The 20073-nt window shown below is 44.1% G+C and overlaps 1 protein-coding gene across 1 annotated transcript; it reads left to right on the top strand.

Moving 5' to 3' along the window:
* Positions 1 to 1667: 1667 nt before the first annotated feature.
* On the top strand, positions 1668 to 19297 carry xylt2 (xylosyltransferase II). Its single transcript, XM_085784610.1, has 11 exons — positions 1668 to 1852; positions 6760 to 7309; positions 9204 to 9379; positions 12330 to 12532; positions 13894 to 13974; positions 14415 to 14631; positions 15036 to 15212; positions 15330 to 15586; positions 16284 to 16479; positions 16839 to 17172; positions 17982 to 19297. Exons 1-11 carry the CDS (start codon positions 1721 to 1723, stop codon positions 18302 to 18304), a joined length of 2646 nt encoding a protein of 881 aa, XP_085640736.1. The 5' UTR covers positions 1668 to 1720; the 3' UTR covers positions 18305 to 19297.
* The last annotated feature ends 776 nt before the right edge of the window (positions 19298 to 20073 follow it).

Raw genomic sequence — 20073 nt, 5'->3', positions numbered from 1 at the left:
GAGACCGTGGTGGGGATCCCGTCTTGGGATGATTTCTATACAGACAAAGAGCCTAAATGTAGCATTAGTATTCATGAATGGAAACTATGGAAAACATGTCTTCCCTTTACGGCCACTTCACACCCTATGAATCATTGTATTTTGGTAAAATCGCAAACACTGCAGATCTTTCTTTGGTTATAGGATATAACCAAAGCCAGCAGGGACACTGTGGTGTGTGTGTCTTTCAATGTGGAGATAGGCTGGTAAACTTTTGGATTCTAGTGATGTCTGGAGATATACTGGCTACCACACAAATGTATAGGCTATTATTACCCATAAAGGCACTGAGAGATGTCTGTTTAATCTTTAGCTCTTCTAGCCTTGATCATGACTTTGCTCCATGCACCACATTGGCTAGAAAGACACTAAAATAGCCTAGCCTACAGTTTGAAGCAGCTTGCAGGTGAGATAATATTAAAAATCCTGGTAAAAAAAGAAAAAAAAAAGAAGACTGTTGACCGGGCAGAATTTAGCAGATCTGATTTGGAACTAGTGCATGGTGTTGTTTTAATAAGCACATGTGATGGAGTAGACCTCCTGAATGTGTGAGGCACAGATTTGGCTTTGGTCCAGGTTTTACATGATATAATGGACCAAAAGCAGCAGGGAGAAGTTAGTTCTGCATGCTGTAGGCTAAATATTATTTTTGAAGCAAGGGGATTGAGACCTACCTTGGATCTAATATGTAGAGATACAGTACATAGTCTAACTGAAGAACTGTCACTTAAAACAAAAAACAAAGTACTTAACTTAACTGAAGAACTGCAAGGGACTTGAATCTCTTAAGCGTCTGTTAAACAGAAAGAGTTCAGAAACACCCTAACCCTAATTGGTTAGATTCACAAAGGTTTGATTCATATGGGTCTAAAACACATCAATGCAAAGAGATATTATTTAAACTAATGTTAAGTAGCCTACTAATGAGTTGATTAAGTACCCTAATGAGTTGATTAAGTAGCCTACTGGTACACTGAGTGGTTTCTGAGATAATAATGACAATGCCAGGTATAGTAGGCTAGAGGTCACTGGGTCAATAGGGGCCGACAGCTTGGGCCTTAGGTTAATCCTCTTGGCTGACTCCTGATGGTCAGGCACCACCATAGGTTTCTCAGTTGACCTTTCCAGTAGCTCCACCTAGCCCTGCAATAGAAAGGCACTGGGAGGTTGCTAAGGAAACCAAACACCATGTACTCAACAAAATACAACAGTTTAAATACAATATATAAAATAAACCTAAAATAAATATACCTATTATAAATAACTTTTATTATTTATAACTTTTTTGTTCATTGTATATTTATTGGAAGTTTTTTTTTTTTACACATAGCCTACATAATAAAAGATACAAGATAAAAACCATGAGGGAAAATTCAAAAACCAAAACAACAGAAGGCCCACAAGGAAGAATAACAAAAGCACATAGGCTACAGGGCAAAAGAAAAATAAATAAATAAAATAGGCTAAAGTAAAATTAATGAATAAAAAAAAAAAAAAAAAGGGTGGTGGGTAACTATCGGGGGTCTCACATAGTTGAATCAAAGCACATTCCTTATGTGAGATAAATTATTCATAACTTTTTAAAAAACTTTGAGCAACCTGAGGATGGCGAGCGACGCCCCGTGCACGCGCAGCTCACAATGCGCCGTGCACGCGCTCCCCGTCGACCGGAGTCGTAAAGATGGTGGCCAGCGCGCGGGTGCAGAAGCTCCTCCGACGGTACAAACTCGCGATTGCCGCCGCGTTAACTATCCTCCTGATCCAAGGGCTGGTGGTATGGAGCCTGAGAAGTCTGGAGGAGGGCGAGGCCGAGGTAAGACACGGTTATTTCCGGCATGACAGTGACCGGTGAGTGCCGTTAGCGCTTAGCTTAGCTCGGCTCGGCTCGGCTCAGTGTGTTGATATGATACAGTAACGTTAGCTGCTGCTGCTAGCTCCGTTAGCAGCTGGAGGAGGAGGAGGAGGGTCGGTGGTGGAGGGGAGTAGAGCTGCTCCGAAACATTTCAGTCCAACCGAACCAACCCTGCCCTGCCCGTCTGTCTGTCTGTCTGACACTGACCACAGGACTGATGCTAAAATGTTCACCACCATGAACTTAGCGGCACTGTGATGGGTCCAACTGTTGTGTGGTAGTTAACGGTAGTTAGTGACACGCAGCTATGGTAACCGTAACGTTCCATTTAAATTGAACGTTCCGGAGATGAGATGAAAACCAGAGCTAACGTAACGTAAGGAAACAAAACACTGACAACACAGCTAAAAAGGAGGAGGGGGGAAAATGAAATGTCGGAGGCAACTTTGTGTCTGTGTGTGTGACTCAGTCGTGATTCATTGAAACACGCAGTCCATCGCTGATCGCACAGCTGTCCGTCCCAGCCAGGATATCAAACATCTGTTGTGCTTCTTTGTTTACACTCAACTTTATTTATATCCACCGGTGGCCTTTCACAGCCTCTCCATTCTGTTTACATGACCTTCACAAAGCTTTGACCCAGCCAGGGAGGCAGCAGCATTTCCCAGGGATGCAGGCTGAAGTTTAAGTGGAGAGCTGCTTCCTCCAGCTTCCATACCACTGGAATAATTTATTTAACATTCAGCCAAGCCCTGGCCCGTGGGAACCCTTTATCTCCAAGTCTGTCTTGCACACCTGGAGCGCACTATACCTTTAGGCAGTGGCTGTTCCCTCTAAATGAGGTAAGGTGAGCTGTGAACAGATGTGACCTGTGGAGGAGGGCTGTGTGTATATGTGTGTGTGTGCATATATGTGTGTGTATGTGCAGGAGTCATTTTTTCCTTGAGCTACCCGAATACTGATAAAGCCATAGGAATGCAAGCTGAAACCTGAAGAGGGAACAGTGTTGTCTCTCTGTCATGATATGACAAGTGTGGAGTGTAATATTCCTTCAGACATGGATAGATAGATAGTAGATCTTTGTGTGATGGGGAGAAGGAGGAGGCAGGCAGCAGATGTTACAGTGTCTCCTCTCCAGTGGGAAATGTTTGACCCTGTCCCCCGAAGGAAGGGAAGACAGGTTCATGCTTCTGTGCTCAAGTTTACTGACAAAACTTACTTAAGCTTTCTCAGTAAACCCAAAATTGTAGGCTAGAGTGATATTATGCTTGGCCCGCTGCTACTCAGTGAATTTACCGAAGCCTTGATGATGTAATTCGTTTCCTCTGTGCACACTTTGTGACAAAAACGGGAAATGTGACATGAGCTTTCAGCTTTGCCAGTTTTCAGAGAAGTGATTTCCATTTTGACTTCTATCACCTGTGTGCTTTATAAGCCTCCAGGCTCTCTGCTGCTTCATCAGATGCAGGTTTTTACATGCTTTAGCAAACAGAAATATGATGTCTATAGGGGTTGTGGTTACCTGTACTTCACCTCAGAGCAGAGGCGCACACGTTTAAATCACAAAACACAACCACATACAGGATTTGTTGTCTCAGATGATAGTTGTGAGGGAAAGGAAATGCAGTAGCACTGGATTTTGGACCCAACATGTACAAGAGCCAAACTCAAAAACGTCACAGATCGTTTAACTTTATCAACCAAGTTTATGATTTAAAGTTGAAAACAGGTGTCAGTCAATCCTCTGCCGTTAGATTGGGGAATGTGATACAGCTTCCTCCTGCATGTGTCAGCTTTGCATGCAACATCTTTGGCAGCACGCGAGGGCTTTGCATGTTTGTGGAGCCACCGGTGCAGAATGAAATTTCAGACCTAAGAATGCATACGGAAGGATCACTTCACCTCAGCGCGTATCCAGCAGCCAGGGAGGCTCGCCAGCGTACTAGGCAACATGAGCGGGCCATGGCTGGATTCCTCCGTGCTCTGCGGTGTCCACACTAACTTGGAAACCGCTCTAATCGGTGCCTTGCTGTGCATGTGTGGACACGGCCACACGAGTTATATTATGGCCCTTGTACAGATGAGTGTGAGGACTGCGAGGACAGAGGAGCGAGACTCTGTCAGTGTATCATCCCCCTGCTTGCTGAGTGCGTGCTGCTGCTGCTTCTCGCTTCAGCAGATGGCAACGCTGATATAGTTTCACTCGACTTTAATTGGAAACTAAAGAGGCCGCCTAGCTCGCCTTTGAATCAATACATTTTTGACATGATGGCGTTAATTAAAAGTTGTGAAAACGGGCGATAAGGGGAAAAAACGTTAGCCCCTGCTGTATGCTCGTCTTCTGTGCCAGAACATTCACTAAAGGCGAGTAAGTGGACTTATCAGTGTCGGCTGAAAAAGGCTTAGACGACATGTTCTTCTCAAAAAAAGAAAGTGTTTATATCAATTTTTGCAGCTATGAGCCTGAGCAAGAAGGCCACCACCAGCAAGAAAATGTGCCACTTTTGAAAAACGTGTGAATTTTGAAAATATCCAATTGGCGTCAGGACAAAAACAGAGAACAATAGATGTGGCATTGAATCAAATTGACCCTGATCTTCTGCTGCTAGATAGATTCATTGGGAAGACACTGCGTCAAACTGTTGTTTTCTAGCTTTGCTGTTAAACTGCCCATTTCCAATTAAGGTTGTTTGCATGTGCATAAAATGGGACTTATTCTTAGAAATCAGATAAAGTCAATAAATGGGAAAAACTCATTCACAAGCACTGCAGTAATTTGCCATTGAAAGGAGAGGACTTCCTCCTCTCGCTTCCTGGTGTAGTTTTACTTGGACTTTTAAAAGATTTTTGTTTTGGTCTGGAGTGAACATGTAAAACTACATCACGCAAATGAGAAGTTGAGTTTCTGCAGCACAAATCTAACTGTGTGTATCTGCTTTTTCTTAATCCTTTACATTGATTGAAGGAATGCAGGTGACATTGTAGAAGTCAGGGTCGTGCAGAAGTCTGACAACAAACAGGTTTCTTAGACGCATAAGTCTTCCAGAGAGACGCTCGCGCTGCAATGACTGGTATGTAACTAGGGTCCACAATGCCTCTTACTGTAATCTGTTTGAGAGTGCAGTTGGCAATCAGTAGCTGACTGCGCTGTATTGGTTGGCAGCTGGTTCACTGGCAGTGTATTATCTGGCTCCTCGTCCCGACCACGCAGCTCCAGTCCCTCCTCTGTTCCCACCGTCTCTGGGCTGTCGACGTGCCAGCGGCGCAAGGCGAGCGAGCGAGCCTGTGCTCGGCCGTATCGTCTGACAGAGGCAGAAAGCTCTCAACCCACTCACTGTTCTCTCTTCCTTCTCCTCTCCAAGTGCATATTTTGAAGGGCTTTTTGTGGGATTCAGTAATCTGCTGTGCCAAAGCAATGACGCTGTTTGGCTAGAAGATTTTAAAAACAGCCTAAGACCAGTTTTTTTTTTCTTTCTTTCTCTTTCTCCAAAGCCTGCCTTCCGTTTTTGACGGTGTGATTTGTGCTCCACCAAGACTGATGCTGTCCGTACTCTTGCTTTGAAACCAAACTGTGTATTTGGGACATGATGCTGGAAGTCACTCATGATGATTGGTGGTGTGTCGGCCATTGTATCTGAATTGGATCAGTGTTTTTACACTACTTTATTTATAATACACTTTAGATGAGCACAATCAGGGTGATATCTATTTTATGAAAAACTTTCTTGCTTTTATTTGTGCTCATATAAGTTTTCTGTTGAAGAAACACTCGGCTCAGCACATCTCTTAAAGTTTCCCTTTCCTTTACGTAATGTCTTTCCTCCCTGGACATGGTGTGGTGTGACAGATACTAACATCAACAACATGCTGCACCCAAATATTCTCACAATGAGGCACTTGGATCGATTTTATTACTTCCAAGCCGCCGATGTAAGAGGATCATGTCTTGACATTTTAGGGAGTCTATGAAGTCTCAGAGGATGATATCAAGATGCAAATGTCACACACAAATCACAAAGGCATGACTATATTAAGTAATGATGGGAATTTATTGAGCACAGTAGAGTTTTGGCCGAGAGCCCACACACAGTTGTCTGTCCCCTGGAACCACTAACATTTAGATATTCTCCTGTCTGTTTGTCTGAAAGATGAAGAAAATATAATATAACATCTCATCACTTATTCTCCAAATCAATTAAAATGACTAGATAGTTAAATGTTCATAAGAAACCTGCTGTAGGATTAACTTTTTGATGCTGTTGCCCTCTGTGTATATGTTTATTGCATGGACATAGAGTACAAACACATCCCCGGCTCATGAGTAGTTGTTTGATACAGACTTCCTGCGCCACCTCATCAATGTCTGAGGTGTGTATCCAGTGTTCGTGAACATGTGACCTGCGTGTGCACATGGATGCAATTTTCTCGCAGTTTTAGCCAAAGGCTGCAGACAGGGGGTTTGTTGAGGTTTCTACGGTGATTCACTGGGCTCATTATGTGTCTTTTGAGTGTGTGACTACCCAGAATGGTGCTTTTTGCAGATTAGCTTCACAAAAAGGCAGAGGCTTAGCTAAAAATAGCCCAGATCAGAGAAAAGAGGGGGAAAAAAACAAAACCAAGTAAACACATCCTTCCCTCTGGGCTCTTTCTGCTGTTGTCTCAGTGGAGGTCTTTGTTTACCTTATGTCATTCTTGGATTGTGAATCAATGCCTCTTCTCAGTGTTTGTCCAAAACGTTCTTTACTGAATGAGTGGAAACAAGTCTGGATTTAAATCACAGTTTTTTACTCTATGTCTCTCTCTCTCTGTCTCTCTCTGTCTGTCTCTGCCTCTGTCCTGCTTTCTTCTTCTCTGCTCTCTCTCCTCAGAGGAAAACACGACGGTCTAAGCTGCCAGATCACAACAGTCAGGACCCCAAGAGGGACGCAGCACTTTGGGAGAAACAAAACTCTTTGTCAGGGAAGAACCGGGGCAGATGGAGCACCAGGTTGGAGAGAACGGGGGGCACGGCGGCCAGCGCGCTGAGGAGAGGAACCAGCCGGCGAGGAGGAAAGCCCGGCATCAGGTTGAAGTCTCCCCAGGAGCGCGTGATGACCGGGGCGGGAATGGACGGCGTCCTCCTCCCCCACGACTTGTCCAGCAGCCGCAACTTCAGCGAGACCCGAGGAGGCGCGGACGGGACGGCCAGGCTACCTGCCGCCGCCGCCATACCGGGGGAGCCGGGCAGCGTGGACGGCGCACACCAAGCCCCCAGCAGTGACTTTGTGCCTAAATGCGATATCATGGGCAAGGACGCTCTGTCTGCCCTCCACCGCGCCGGGTCGCAGCAGTGTCGGCAGGAGATCGCCAACATCGTGTGCCAGCATCAGGCCGGTCAGCTCATGCCAGACGCTCTCCCTCAGTTCTGCCCCCAGCTCGGTGAGAAGCCTTTACATTTTGCACAGTTGATATGGTGATGCTGAAGAGAGACAACTCTGTCTCTCTTCTGGGTTCAATACCTGGGCCTGGGGTCTTTTTGTGTGGAGTTTGCATGATCTCCCTCTGCCTGTGTGTGTGTGTGGCAGATCGGAGACTCTAAATTACCCACAGGTGTAAATGTGAGTGTGTGTAGGTGTTGTTCTTCTCTATATGTTGGTATTGTGACAGACTGACAACCTGTCCAGGCGCTGCCCCTGACCTGCGTCAGTTGGGATAGAGATGAGATGGATCTATGGATTTTCACTGATACATCTTCAGTTAATGCTACATTTCTCAACACAGCAAATAAACAGGAAAGTTAGAGCTCCAGACTAACTTTATTTAAGGAGCACAGTGGCCCCATAACTTAAAAGTTTAGGGGCGCAAGCAGAAAATTTTTAGCACACACTGTAAATTGACGTAAATCAAAGCAAATACTTACATTTTCTTTTCGTTCATGATCCTCACACACATTGGCCTGACACCTGTAATGGCAGATTCTTTGAGTTGGCCCTTCCATGTTTCACCAGTGTTAAAAAAAAAACAGCCAATTTACTGGTTGCACATGTGCAAGTAGATGAAAAGTTTACTTGCACTGTCTCAAATTTTAGGGTCAAAATGCCGCCATTCAGTGGCAGTCTAGAGCCCAGACCCAGAGTATTGTGCAGTTTTGGGCAAACAAAACAAAACAAAAGACATGGTTGTGGTGTTTGGGTGAGGGCGTCAGGCATTCCTCTGACTTTTTATAAACCAAACAAATAATTAAACCTAGTCAGTTTGTTTCAGAGAGGTGGAGGGGGGGAGTAAGTGATCACACCATGAAAACAAAAAAGCGAATCAAGCAGCTTCAGGTTAAAAATGAGTTTTCCTCTGACGCTGTTTGGCAAACACAAGACACGTCAGAGCGGCTGTGAGCCAAGCTGCTGCTGACATTTACTCAGCTTGTTTTCTTACAACATAAGTTCCAGATGTCTGATGACTAAAATCCTTCATCTCGTGCAAAAACATAATTTTTTAACCGCTTCTGGCATGCGACCGCAGCGCTGACGCATGCACAAATGGGATGTGACGTCACTGACAGGCAAAACACGCTGCTATTTTGATTCAAATCATGGATTTCTTCAGGTGTGAACACAAACATCCAGTCTTATTGAACACTTTAAGTCTCTGTCCTTCTGGAAGTTTGTCCCTAAAGTCCTGTTTGCATTTATCATCAAAGGGAAGGATGCGTACATTAAGTGATTGCTGCGACACAATAAAATGTGTGTGATGTTTCTTTTCTTTTTAAATCTGTCCCAGAATAAGATTAGACATCTTAATTACTCAGTCAGTGGGATTTTCTTCTTGTAAAATACTGAAACCAGAAATGTCTGAATCATTGTGATTAACACAAAACAATCATGTCGTCATATTTCTCCCACCACTTCTCTCGCACACCCAGTAAGTTAGGTGTCATAAAACTGGAACTGCACATATCCCTCATTTTATATCCAGCAAGCTTGTGTGTAGCTCGAGCACACAACTGTAGTATAGTGTTGGGATTGCACTGGAGCAGAACATACAGCCCACGCCTCTGGCTTGGTTGTGCGTTCAAGTGAACACAGTTGGCAGTGTTTGTGTGTGGGAAGCTTGTTAGCGGAAAAACTAAAAAATAATAAACGAAGATGGAATTTTTACCCCTTAAAAAAAAAATCTTGTACACATCAGACCTGCACCTCTTATGTAATCTATTGAATCTATTTTTACCCCTTTTAACAATGTCTTTTTCAACACCCACTGTTTGAGCTGCTATTATTACTTGAAACTCTCCAGGCCCTGCTGCTGAATCCTCTGTTTCTCTGTCCTCTGTTGCCAGGTGTATCAAATCCAGTTCAGGCCGCTGGTGAGCTGGACAACAGCCTTTCCAAAGTGGAGAACCATGTCAGGGTGGCTTTTGTTCTGATGGTCCACGGCCGCGCTGTACGGCAGCTCAGACGCCTCATCAAAGCCATATACCACCGTGACCACTACTACTACATCCATGTGGACAAGGTAATCACAGCATTTTACTACTATACACTGTCCGCAATGTGCAGTCCTACTGATACTGGCATACAGTTTATCATTTATTCATGCTCCTGCCGAACACTGAACGGTGAATTTGGCTTCCTGCCCGGCGCTGGCTACACTGCACTCACAAATGCTTTTACCGGTTAGGTCTCCTTTGCATTATGAAAGTTAAATTTACCCTGCGGGTCTCACAGTGTGGTAAAGGGGATTAGCCTGGATAGAGTAAAGTGTGGTTATTCTTAGGGCTTTGGGATTTAGCGGAGGAAACGTCTGCCATCGTGTGCAGCTGGAGAGCAAAAGACAAATGTATGGCCGTTGACACTGAGGCACAGAGCTCAGGTGCACGGAGCACAGACGGCACAGGAACAGGTGTCTCTTGTCAGTGCACCTGTGTAGCCGGAAAGGTTAACGAATCCTGGGGAGTTGCCCTGTTCTGCTGCCAAGGGACCGAGGTGAAGCTCGCCGAAGGCGGTGATGAATAAGAAGTCGGTAGAATAGTCACACACCACAGACTCTGTCTCGAAAAGCCTTTTTGAGAGATGGGGCTGTAAAACAGGTCAGCTTGTACTGGAATCAGTCTACCAGCTCCTCTGCACTCCTCCACCACCCAAACACTTCTTCTTTTTTTCTTGCCGTCTACATGTGAGGATTTTAGGATTGGCACTCTGCCGTTTTTTGATGCTGCTGCCCTCCTTTCTGAACTCACTCACCCAACCTGTAGTCCTTGTGCCATCTACTCTTGATTTATTTTTAATACAGTCAGTATGTAGCACACTGTTTTGTGCCTCACTTAACAGCAGTGGACAAATGACACTTAATTGGAGGCAAGTAGCAAAGATGTGTAGTAGGGGTGTGTAGAGATGCCAGTATCTGTATCCATTTGACTCAAAAATTTTATCTGTACCTTTATCTGTACTCAGATTTAAACAAGTAAGTAGGTATGTTTTCCACCCGATGTTTTTTTTGTTCTGTTGCTTTTATTGCAATAGTTGTTTTCAGATGAGAACGGACGTAATCAACTTTAATAGGAACATTAGATTATAGGAAGCTATGCAAATTAAATTCTGTTCCTCAAAGCTTCAAATTGATATACTATTACCAGATAAATAATGAAGACAGATATTTTCTACCTTCTCATCCTGTGCCTTTCATCTGTTTTAGTATTTTTAAAAACAACAGGTTACGATGTCTGAGCTTTATTAAAATGTGTAAAATGTATTTCCTGCCAGATGTGAGCATTTCAGTGCTATTAAATTAACTATTAATTAATGCCTCCTCCACCGGTATGAGACAGCGACAGACAAGACATGGCACCAAGAGAGCTGATACCAAAACACAACGCACCAAGAGATTAACTTCAATAATGTGAAGCTACTATAATGCGTCTCTGGGTGACACAAGGCTGCGGAATTGTCTCAGATGGAGGACGGCATAACATAAAAACAGGCTTTCCTTTATTGTTCGAATAATAGTGAGAATATTCAGATATGAATAATATTTGGATTCATCTCATTACCCGTGCTTTTCCAAATACACACACCACTGTTGTGTAGATAGATACCCATTCTGTTTCTACCTTTTCTTCTTTTTCTGTGGAAGTCTGGCAAACCCCTAGAAATTTATGTAATGTGAAATTTGGCACGCTGTTTGTTTGGGGAGTCTCCTGTATCAGTAATCAGATCAAGTATCAGGTCTGTGACTCAGTTGCTCTGGCGTCACCAACAGATCCAAGTTTGAGGAGAGTTCAACAAACGCTGTGATGGAAATTCATGTCTGTCTCTCTGTCACTAAAATAGGGATGCCAAAAGATCTTCAGACCAAACCTCAAAAGTTATAACATGGATTTTTGACATCACAAATGACAGCACAGCCATGTATGAAAACTAAGCTTTGGGCCCCAGTCAGAAGGTAGCGCAAGAAACCTGATGCCCTTTGACCTCTAGGGGGCGCTGAAAGACATCCCATTTTGTCTTGGATGCGTCCGTGCGTTGGTGCTGTAAAATCAAAGTTTGGCCTGTCGTGCCAAAATCGACACAGATGTCCTTTAAATGGAGCCAAACTGAACTTGTTGACTTTTTGATTTGCGTAAGTGTTCATCTGTCTGAACAGATCAGAATTGGCGGGAGAGGGGACAAACAAGCAAGCAAACAAACAAACCACACATACTGACACAAAACTTCCTGTGAGTGCTCAAAAATCATGCTCTTGACATAATTACATCATGTTTCCATGGCAACCTTGGCCTTCTGGTCCGCTCTGCCCCCACAGTGCCTGCACATTGTTTGCAGCCATATTCTCCAAGTGTCTTTTTCTCTCAAGCTGCTCATTTAGCTTCAGAACCTTTATTAGCAGTCACAGTGTTTATTTGGAGCATGCCTGCTGATTAGTTGATGATTGATATGAATTGGCTGCAGAAGCAAATTTTTTTGGGAAAAAAAGGCTTTTGTAGGATACCAACAGATTTTGTTTTTTTTCTGCAACCTTTAGACAAAGGTCACAAATGTTCATTCCAGTTTTTAATATCTTATCGGTGCATAAGGTTTGACAGTTGTTTGGCTCCTCCATCTCATCCTCTATCCCGTCTTTCCAGTTTTTCCCCAAACTGCTCTTTTCATTTATTTCTGTCTCGATGTCACCTAAAGCCATTCAAAGGAAATGTAAAATTAGTCAACTTGCAACAAGCGAAAAACAGCTATTTTTGATCTCATCTCACCATCATCATGATGACCCACAGTACGAAGCACCATGTGGCCGTTGTTCCTCTCAGATCAAATTCTCTTTCAACAGGAGCCAGCTTTTTGTGGTTGTCTTGGCACAGTAGCAGCTGGGGATCTGCGGGAACTGCACCACAGCTAAAACTAGATTACATTTGCGATGCAGAAACACAACTCATTTAACCCGTCTGACCTTTTTTTGCTTTGAAATCCTCCAGCGATCCGGCTACATGCATCGAGAAGTTCTGCAGCTCGCCCAGCAGTTCCCCAATGTGCGTGCCACGCCCTGGAGGATGGTCACCATCTGGGGCGGCGCCAGCCTCCTGAAGGCCTACCTCCGCAGCATGCAGGACCTGCTCTCAATGCTGGACTGGAAATGGGATTTTTTTATCAACCTCAGCGCCACAGACTTCCCCACCAGGTCAGTCAGGTGCAGCAGTGGTGGCAGGAATCAGAGACTTGTAGTTGTCGTGTTATTAAAAACACCAAGACTCTGTAAATATTCTGTGCCCTTCGCTGTCATCGCTGCTCTTCTCCACTCTGATTTAAGTAAACAGCGAACAAATGTGAAATCACGGTGGCTGTCAGCTGTAAGCACCTTCTGTAGACTAATGTGACATCTCTGAGGAGGCCAGATTGAAGCTGGCATTTCTTGATGGGGGGTGGAGAAGAATAATTAAGATTAAGATACTGTCATCACTGCCAAACTAAGTCAGGGCTCTGCCAAAGGAAGCCAGCTGCCCTCTGACCTGACAACCAAATCATGTTTATATCGAACGACTCATCCAACAATATAGGTTTGTGTATAGAGTCTAGTAATAGCTTGAGTTCACAATGTCTCCTGGTTGAGTTTGTGAATATTCATTAGCAAAGCTGTACTGTACATTAAGCGGCTGGTTAAGCATGTAGGTGGAGGGTTACGTAAGTGAATAAGATGTTTAGTGTGTGTGTGTGTGTGTATGTTTGTGAGAGAGAAAGAGACAAGAGAGAGGGGGTGAGAGAGTGTCTGTGTATTTAAAACCTTAGTAAAGCAAGGTCCTGCATCTGTATGATACAGTTTTATGTAAAGTGAGGTCAGTTGCTCCCACCCCCCTCTCTCTCTCTCCAAACCTCACCTCTCCTATAAAGAGTCATCGCTCCCCAAACCACAACACTGATGTGCAGCTCATTAAAATACCGGGTTATTTTCCACAACACACTGCAGAACTATCAAATATCAAACACCTACACGTTTTCTGAGGACCACTGGATGACAGTATGTGATCAAGTTTGGCTTGGTGCAAAATACCAAAGAACTTGCACATTTCTTCCCCCTCAGTTTGTGTTGATTATTTTGTCTCTGTCACATTCATGGTTCAATCCTTTAGTGGTGAACTTAAACTCGTTCCTCTTTCCTGTCCTGTGTCTTTTACAGCAACATTATACTATACTAGCAGCCAAAGCCTTTGCCACATGAAAAGAGTACTCTGGCAGCAGCATTAAATCGATTGCTTTGGTCACTGAATCACAGAGCTGGCAGCAGACAGTCTTTGTTCTTGCTGATCAGTTTTGGCCTGATTTCTGGGCGCAGCTCTGAACCCCGATCAGAGCAGCCGCTTGTCTTCCTGAACCGTCCCGAGGGGTGATAGCTTAGATTGCTTGGACACACACAAGAGTATCTAATTTTATGCTTGTGGATATTATCAGCCACCAGCGCAGCCAATCCAGCCTGTTATTTTCCAAACCGCCCTGCAGACCTGACATGATGTCTTTTCAATTCTCACCTTGACTTCTCTCCTGCAGGACCAACGATGAACTGGTGACTTTCCTGTCACAACACAGAGACAAGAACTTCCTCAAGTCGCACGGGAGAGAGAACGCCCGGTGAGGATGGGAGCTTAGACATACACAACGTGCTCAAAACACGTATCTAGTTGGCATTTGGCTTCATTAAATGTGACACCTCTTCACATTTATCTGAACCATTTGAAGTGTTTTTTTGCCTAAGAAATCAAAGAGATGGTTCTGATTATTTTTTGACAGAATTTTGTAGAAAATAACGCTCAAACAAAGACTCGCCCTGCATGGCGTAGAGACATTTCAGCTAGTTGGCATCAACTAATGGAACCAATTAACAAAACATTTTAAAACACCATGTTTTTCATATCTGTGCAGACACACATGAAATAAACAGATCTTTTCATCTGTCATTGTTAAACACAGTGTGGCAGCTCAGAAAACGGTTTGTTTGATCACTTGTTTTGATCGGCTCGTTCACTCCTTCAAACATCATTTGATGATTGAATTGTGCTCCTGTGTTCAAGGTTCATCAAGAAGCAAGGCCTTGACCGCCTCTTCCATGAGTGCGACAACCACATGTGGCGCCTCGGGGAACGCAGCATCCCAGAAGGCCTGGAGGTCTCGGGCGGCTCCGATTGGTTCGCGCTCACCCGCCGCTTCGTGGAGTACGTCATCAACTCCCAGGACGACCTGGTGACGGGACTGAAGCAGTTCTATTCCTACGCTCTGCTCCCCGCCGAGGTAAGAAAAGCCTGAGGTGGTCTGTTTATCTGCCGTAGTTGAGACGGACAGTTTGATATACAAGTCTGTCTCCGGCTCGTCCTCCCCTGCCAAGTCAGAGGAGCCCGGCAGCGGAGATAATGTAATACTTTAAGCTTTTCGGGCGCAGTGTGCTGCTGCAGAGGTGCCAGACGAGAGGAGAGTTCACTAGAGTTTATCTGACTGTGCGGTTTAATGTCTCAGGAGGAGGAACAGCGGTTTGTTCGCCGCTGTTTGCAGCCACACAGGCGTGACCTTTTATAATTTAGAGTGGGTTAGAAACTGTTTATGCGGCACCATGCGATAAAACAAAGGGCTGAAGTTACGGTAAACTGTTAAAGATATGCATAAATATTGTATTATTCCCCCCTCCGCTCTCTCCCCAGTCTTTCTTCCACACAGTGCTGGGGAACAGTCATATGTGTGACTCCCTGGTGGACAATAACCTGCGCGTCACCAACTGGAATCGTAAACTGGGCTGTAAATGCCAGTACAAGCACATCGTCGACTGGTGCGGCTGCTCACCCAATGATTTCAAACCACAAGACCTCATCCGTATTCAGGTGAGTGAGTCTGAACTCATCAGCATGGAAGTCTCACCCCTCTCACATTTATTTTACTACCAGTTTGCCTCGGTGTGCTTCAGGCTCATTTCTCTGTTCTCCTTTTCTCGTCCACAGCAACTGACGCGGCCCACGTTCTTTGCCCGTAAATTTGAGTCGACAGTGAACCAGGAGGCCATCGACATCCTGGACACTCACCTGTACGGCCAGTACGCTCCGGGCACCATCGCCATCAAGGCGTACTGGGAGAGCCTGTTTGACCAGCTGGACGGCATCGGCTCGCTCAGCGACGTGGCTCTCACTGCTTACACGTCTTTCTTCCGCCTGGGCCTGAAGAACCTGGCAACCACTAAGAGCAACATGGAGGCCTGCAGGTAGACAGTCTGTCCATTTACTGTTACTATAGTAACATCAGTAGAGTAATAAATATACATCTTATATCTTAGATGTTGATTTGAATCAGACGCCCTTAAGCGAATAAAAAGGTAAAAAAAAAAACATACAGTTGTGCAAACTAAACAAGAGGTACAACATGGCTGCCTACAACAACAACTGACGTCATCACATCACGTTCACCTTTAGCTTCTAGATCCTATCCTATTAGCTTCATCCTGGGTATTGAAGTTTGTTTTTAATGTAACTCTAAATCAAATCAAATCAAATGCAGTCCTCTTTTTAACTACATATTTAACATATTAACTGTTTTTATGAATAATAATCTTAACTTATATTTTAACTTATATAAACTTATCAATTCTTACAAATACCACATACCACGTTCTTTCAGGATAAATCCTCAACAGTACCTTTCACTGTTGTATAAAGTACAAAATAAAAGTACAAAAATAGGCAGAATAAATGGTTTGTATAAAAATAAATTCAGTTAAATGCTCATGTTGGAATTAAACAGAGCCATTATGTTTAAAGTGTGTTTTGAGGTGGGATTTGAAATCAAAAAGAGAGAATCGATATTGCACAACACACACAGACCAGAGGACAGAGTTGCAGTAATCGATGCCAGATGTGATTTAAGAATATGTTATGTATGATTTTATTTTTTCCTCACTTCAGGTTTGAACCAGCGGGCTTCCCTCTATCAGTACACGTGTACTTTTATGACGACCGTTTCCAAGGGTACCTGGTGCGTCAGGAGGTCCAGGCTGTGGGGTCAAAGGTCAAGGAGACAGTGGAGATGTGGGCAGTGCCCCAGGCCTCCTTCGTCCTTGAGACGAATCTGAAAGAGTTCGAGAGGCTCAAGAATATGGAGGTAAGTGCCCTCCGAGGTAGCGGCTTTAACTTTACACTCATCATTGTTCCCGGGGCGTGTGACTTATGATAGAAGCTTATTCTTTATTATGTCGTTAAAGTTTCTATCCTGCAACTGAAAAGATGAATTTGCCCCAAGAAAACTGCTGTGTAGAAAGATTCTCTCCCTGATATATGAAATTGGGGTGGTATTATCAGGGTTTGATCTGACCACAACCGAACTTTGAAGTTTAATCAGTTGAAAAAAGATATGTTAATATTAAGGGGGAAGGCTAGTGCAGAAAGTGCCAACATATTCATTTACCTTGTCCTCAGATAGCTCTCTGCAGACTCCACAGACTGAATCTCTCTCCCTGACAGATCGGCACAGAGTGGGATCCTAAGGAGAGAATCTTCCGTAACTTTGGTGGGGTGGTCGGGCCTCTGGACGAACCCCTGGCGGTCCAGAAGTGGGCCCGCGGTCCCAACCTCACTGCCACCATCGTGTGGCTCGACCCCGCTCTGGTTGTGGCAGCATCGTATGACATCACAGTGGACGTAGACGCAGAATACACCCAGTACAAACCGCCGCTGCAGCGTCCCCTGCGTCCGGGGACCTGGGTAGTGCGCGTGTTAAAGCAATGGGAGCGCGTGGCAGAAGTTCGCTTCCTTGTCATGCCACTAACCTTCAAAGATAAGGAGCCACTGCGCAAAGGTGAGACATGGAGTTTTAGTTGTGTCAGTTGAAAGGAGAAGGTTCGTGATATTCGACATAGTTTGTAAAAATCTCTTTAAAAGACCAAAACCAACAGTGTATCAATCTGCCTCTTGTTACTTTCTAACTTTCCTATCATGCCTGTGGCTCTCAGACTCAGCCTGTTGGATCCTACTGATGATCAAATCTACTGATTTATTTTATTTAATTCAATTCAAATTCAAATTCACATTCAAAAGGCTTTATTATCTATCACAAGGACAGGAAATTGTCATTGGTATACAAACACCAATGTAAAAAAAAAAAAACTCACATAAAAGCTATAAAATTGAAGCTCACATAAAAACTGCAACAGCAGGTGCATCTTGCCCTAAAAGCAGGTATTTATTTTTTTTCGTTTAAAATGCGCACTGCAGTGGGGATAAAAGAGTTCTTGTAAGTCTTTTTTTTGGCCAGGGGTACTCTGAACCGGCTGCCTGACGGTAAAAGCTAATTTGCACGCTATTTTAGTAAATGGTACATCTCTTGGCCACACCAGGAATGAATATGTGGGATCAGATCAATATCCATATTTATGGGATTGGTTTGGTTTTACACTGTTTTGAATTTGTGGAGCTCTGTGCAGAGTAGCACCTGCAGTATATCAGGCTGTGGATCAGTAGGATCAGTTTATTGAATGTTCTTGTTCTTTCACTGGATTATTGACAATAAAGGAAAAAAAACATACAAGACTTCCCCTTGAAGTTAAAACATGTTGAGTTTTGTTGGATCTTTTAAAAGCCCCCTTTCCCCCTTTTCATTGTCTTCAGAGGAGGACAGCTGGCTCCATGCCGGTCCTCCAGGGAACCTGTACCTGGAGCAGAGTTTCCAGCAGCTGAGCTCCATGCTGAAGCTGCCTCCCCAGGATCCCGCCATGCAGGAGGCGCAGCGCAACTCCCAGCTGGTGGGTCAGGCCCTGGAGGCGTGGGTGGACAGCAGCGTGAGGACCTTCTGGGTTACAGGTGACCTGTGCACTACACAGACTTCATCCTGCCCGGCACTGGGACCTTGCTCCAAAACCTCCTGGAGCTCTCTGTCCCCGGACCCCAAGTCAGAACTGGGCCCAGTCAAAAGTGACGGGCGGATCAGGTAGCCCAGAGAGAGAGGAGGGACTCACTACACTTTAACACACCCACAGGAAGACTGCGAGAGAGTTGGACCTGCACTGGAGAGCTCCAGGAGATCCTGTGTGAACTGGATATTGTCCCCCAAGGTCGACTCAGAGCTCAAGGGCACATAAACAGCAACAAGGCGACTTCCTGCACTGAGGGGGTTGAGATATTCTTAGTGAAGCGGTAACACAGACTCAAAGGACGAGGATATGACTGCTGGAAAATTTGCACATGGAAGACTGCAAGTGGAAAGACTTGACGTGCCATTGTTTGCTCAATGGTTCTTTGGATGCCAGTCGTGCTCACAGGTTTTCAGTCAGGGGTCGATGTGGGTGGGAGTCTGGTAAAGAACCCTGCGCACAGTTTTCAGTTTTCCTCCGCTTTGAGAGAATCAGAAAGCAGCTGTCAGAACGTAACAACAGGCTCCTTCGCTGTGGAACCTCTGAATCGTATTATTGTGCTTATTTTGAAGCATTACTATGTAAGCATATGGAGCAGTCAGATGAAGTGCACTTTACTGTAAGACTGTGATGTTACACAGAGGTCACGAGGAGCAGAAGTTAAAGACTCATGGACAAGTTCACATCACGTCTTCATTTCACACACTAGACTCTAAGACACATACCCGCACCATGACTCCCTGTTGCACAGACACATCAGTTAATAACTCGGGCTGTAACTTGGGTTAGGAAGAAAAAAGGAAAGAGAGTAAGTAGGATTCTTAGGTTTTAAGTCTTTATTTGTTTTTAGTTGTTTACTGTGACATATCATTTTTTGAACATGTAATATTTTTTATGTTTTGTTTTGTCTGTTACCTGAAGTAGCTGTTGGAAGTTGTCTTTGGTGTCCATTGTTGCAAAAAACTAAACAAAAAAAAGCCACTCTGATCAAAGGAAGTGCCTAGACAGCTGCAGTGACCAGGCTGCACAGATAGATAGTGTGGATGTGTTCAGGATTCCTGTGAAAAAGTAGATTATCTCAAATCAAAAGCTGCCCCGTTTCACTAAAGCTGGGCAGAAGAGGATTTGTGTTATGGTCAAAAACTTCAGAACAAGCAAGTTAGCGCACTGTGAGTTGAGTTAAATGATGTGACAATGATCAAATCTTCAGAAATAACTCAGAGCTGCAGTGAGTAGTACATTAAGCAATTGTTCAATTGATGGAAATCCTCTAGGTATTGATTATTATCTAATCATCCCAGTTGTTTTTTCAATAAAAATTTAGAAAACAATTCAGTTTTGCTTTTTAGCTCCAAATTTTACTGAACTAAAGTTGATTTAACAAGGTGAAGAGAATCTGGATGAAATATTTTTTAATTAAAATTATAATTATTGATCTGAAGAGACGCAGAGGGGCAGATTTTCTTACCTTTGAACAGAGACGGTGTCACTGATGTTTCCACACAACGGCAAATAAGTGTCAAAGTTTTCTTTTTAATGCCAGACTTTGAAACTGCAAACCTGGTTCGAACTCATGTTATACCTCCTGTGTATCAGTTTAAATGCAGTATTGTCACTTTTATGTGTGTGTGTTTATGTGTACGGTATGCGTGTGCTCTGTCTGTCTCACTGATTGGTTGTTTTCATTTCATTTCTTAAGGTGCATTTCAACTTTTCAAAATCCACCAACCAAAAAAAATAATGGTACACACTACACTGTATGTTTAAGTGTTTATTTTAGCAAGAGAATCTAAGCTGCCTTCACTTAGCCGAAAAGATGAATGGTTTGTCCGGGACAGTAGCTTCCAGAA

This window comes from Trachurus japonicus, chromosome 8, assembly GCF_045865225.1.
Source record: "Trachurus japonicus isolate A0001 chromosome 8, Traja_1.0".
Lineage (NCBI taxonomy): Eukaryota > Metazoa > Chordata > Actinopteri > Carangiformes > Carangidae > Trachurus > Trachurus japonicus.
Note: the sequence above shows the minus strand (reverse complement) of the source record. Positions and strands in the feature narration are given on the sequence as shown.

Excerpts from the sequence above, each read along its gene's own strand:
- xylt2 (XM_085784610.1), top strand. The coding sequence starts at position 1,721 with ATGGTGGCCAGCGCGCGGGTGCAGAAGCTCCTCCGACGGTACAAACTC. Across the intron at positions 1,853-6,759 it reads TGGAGGAGGGCGAGGCCGAG|AGGAAAACACGACGGTCTAA; the intron begins GTAAGACACGGT and ends CTCTCTCCTCAG. Across the intron at positions 15,213-15,329 it reads AAGACCTCATCCGTATTCAG|CAACTGACGCGGCCCACGTT; the intron begins GTGAGTGAGTCT and ends TCTCGTCCACAG.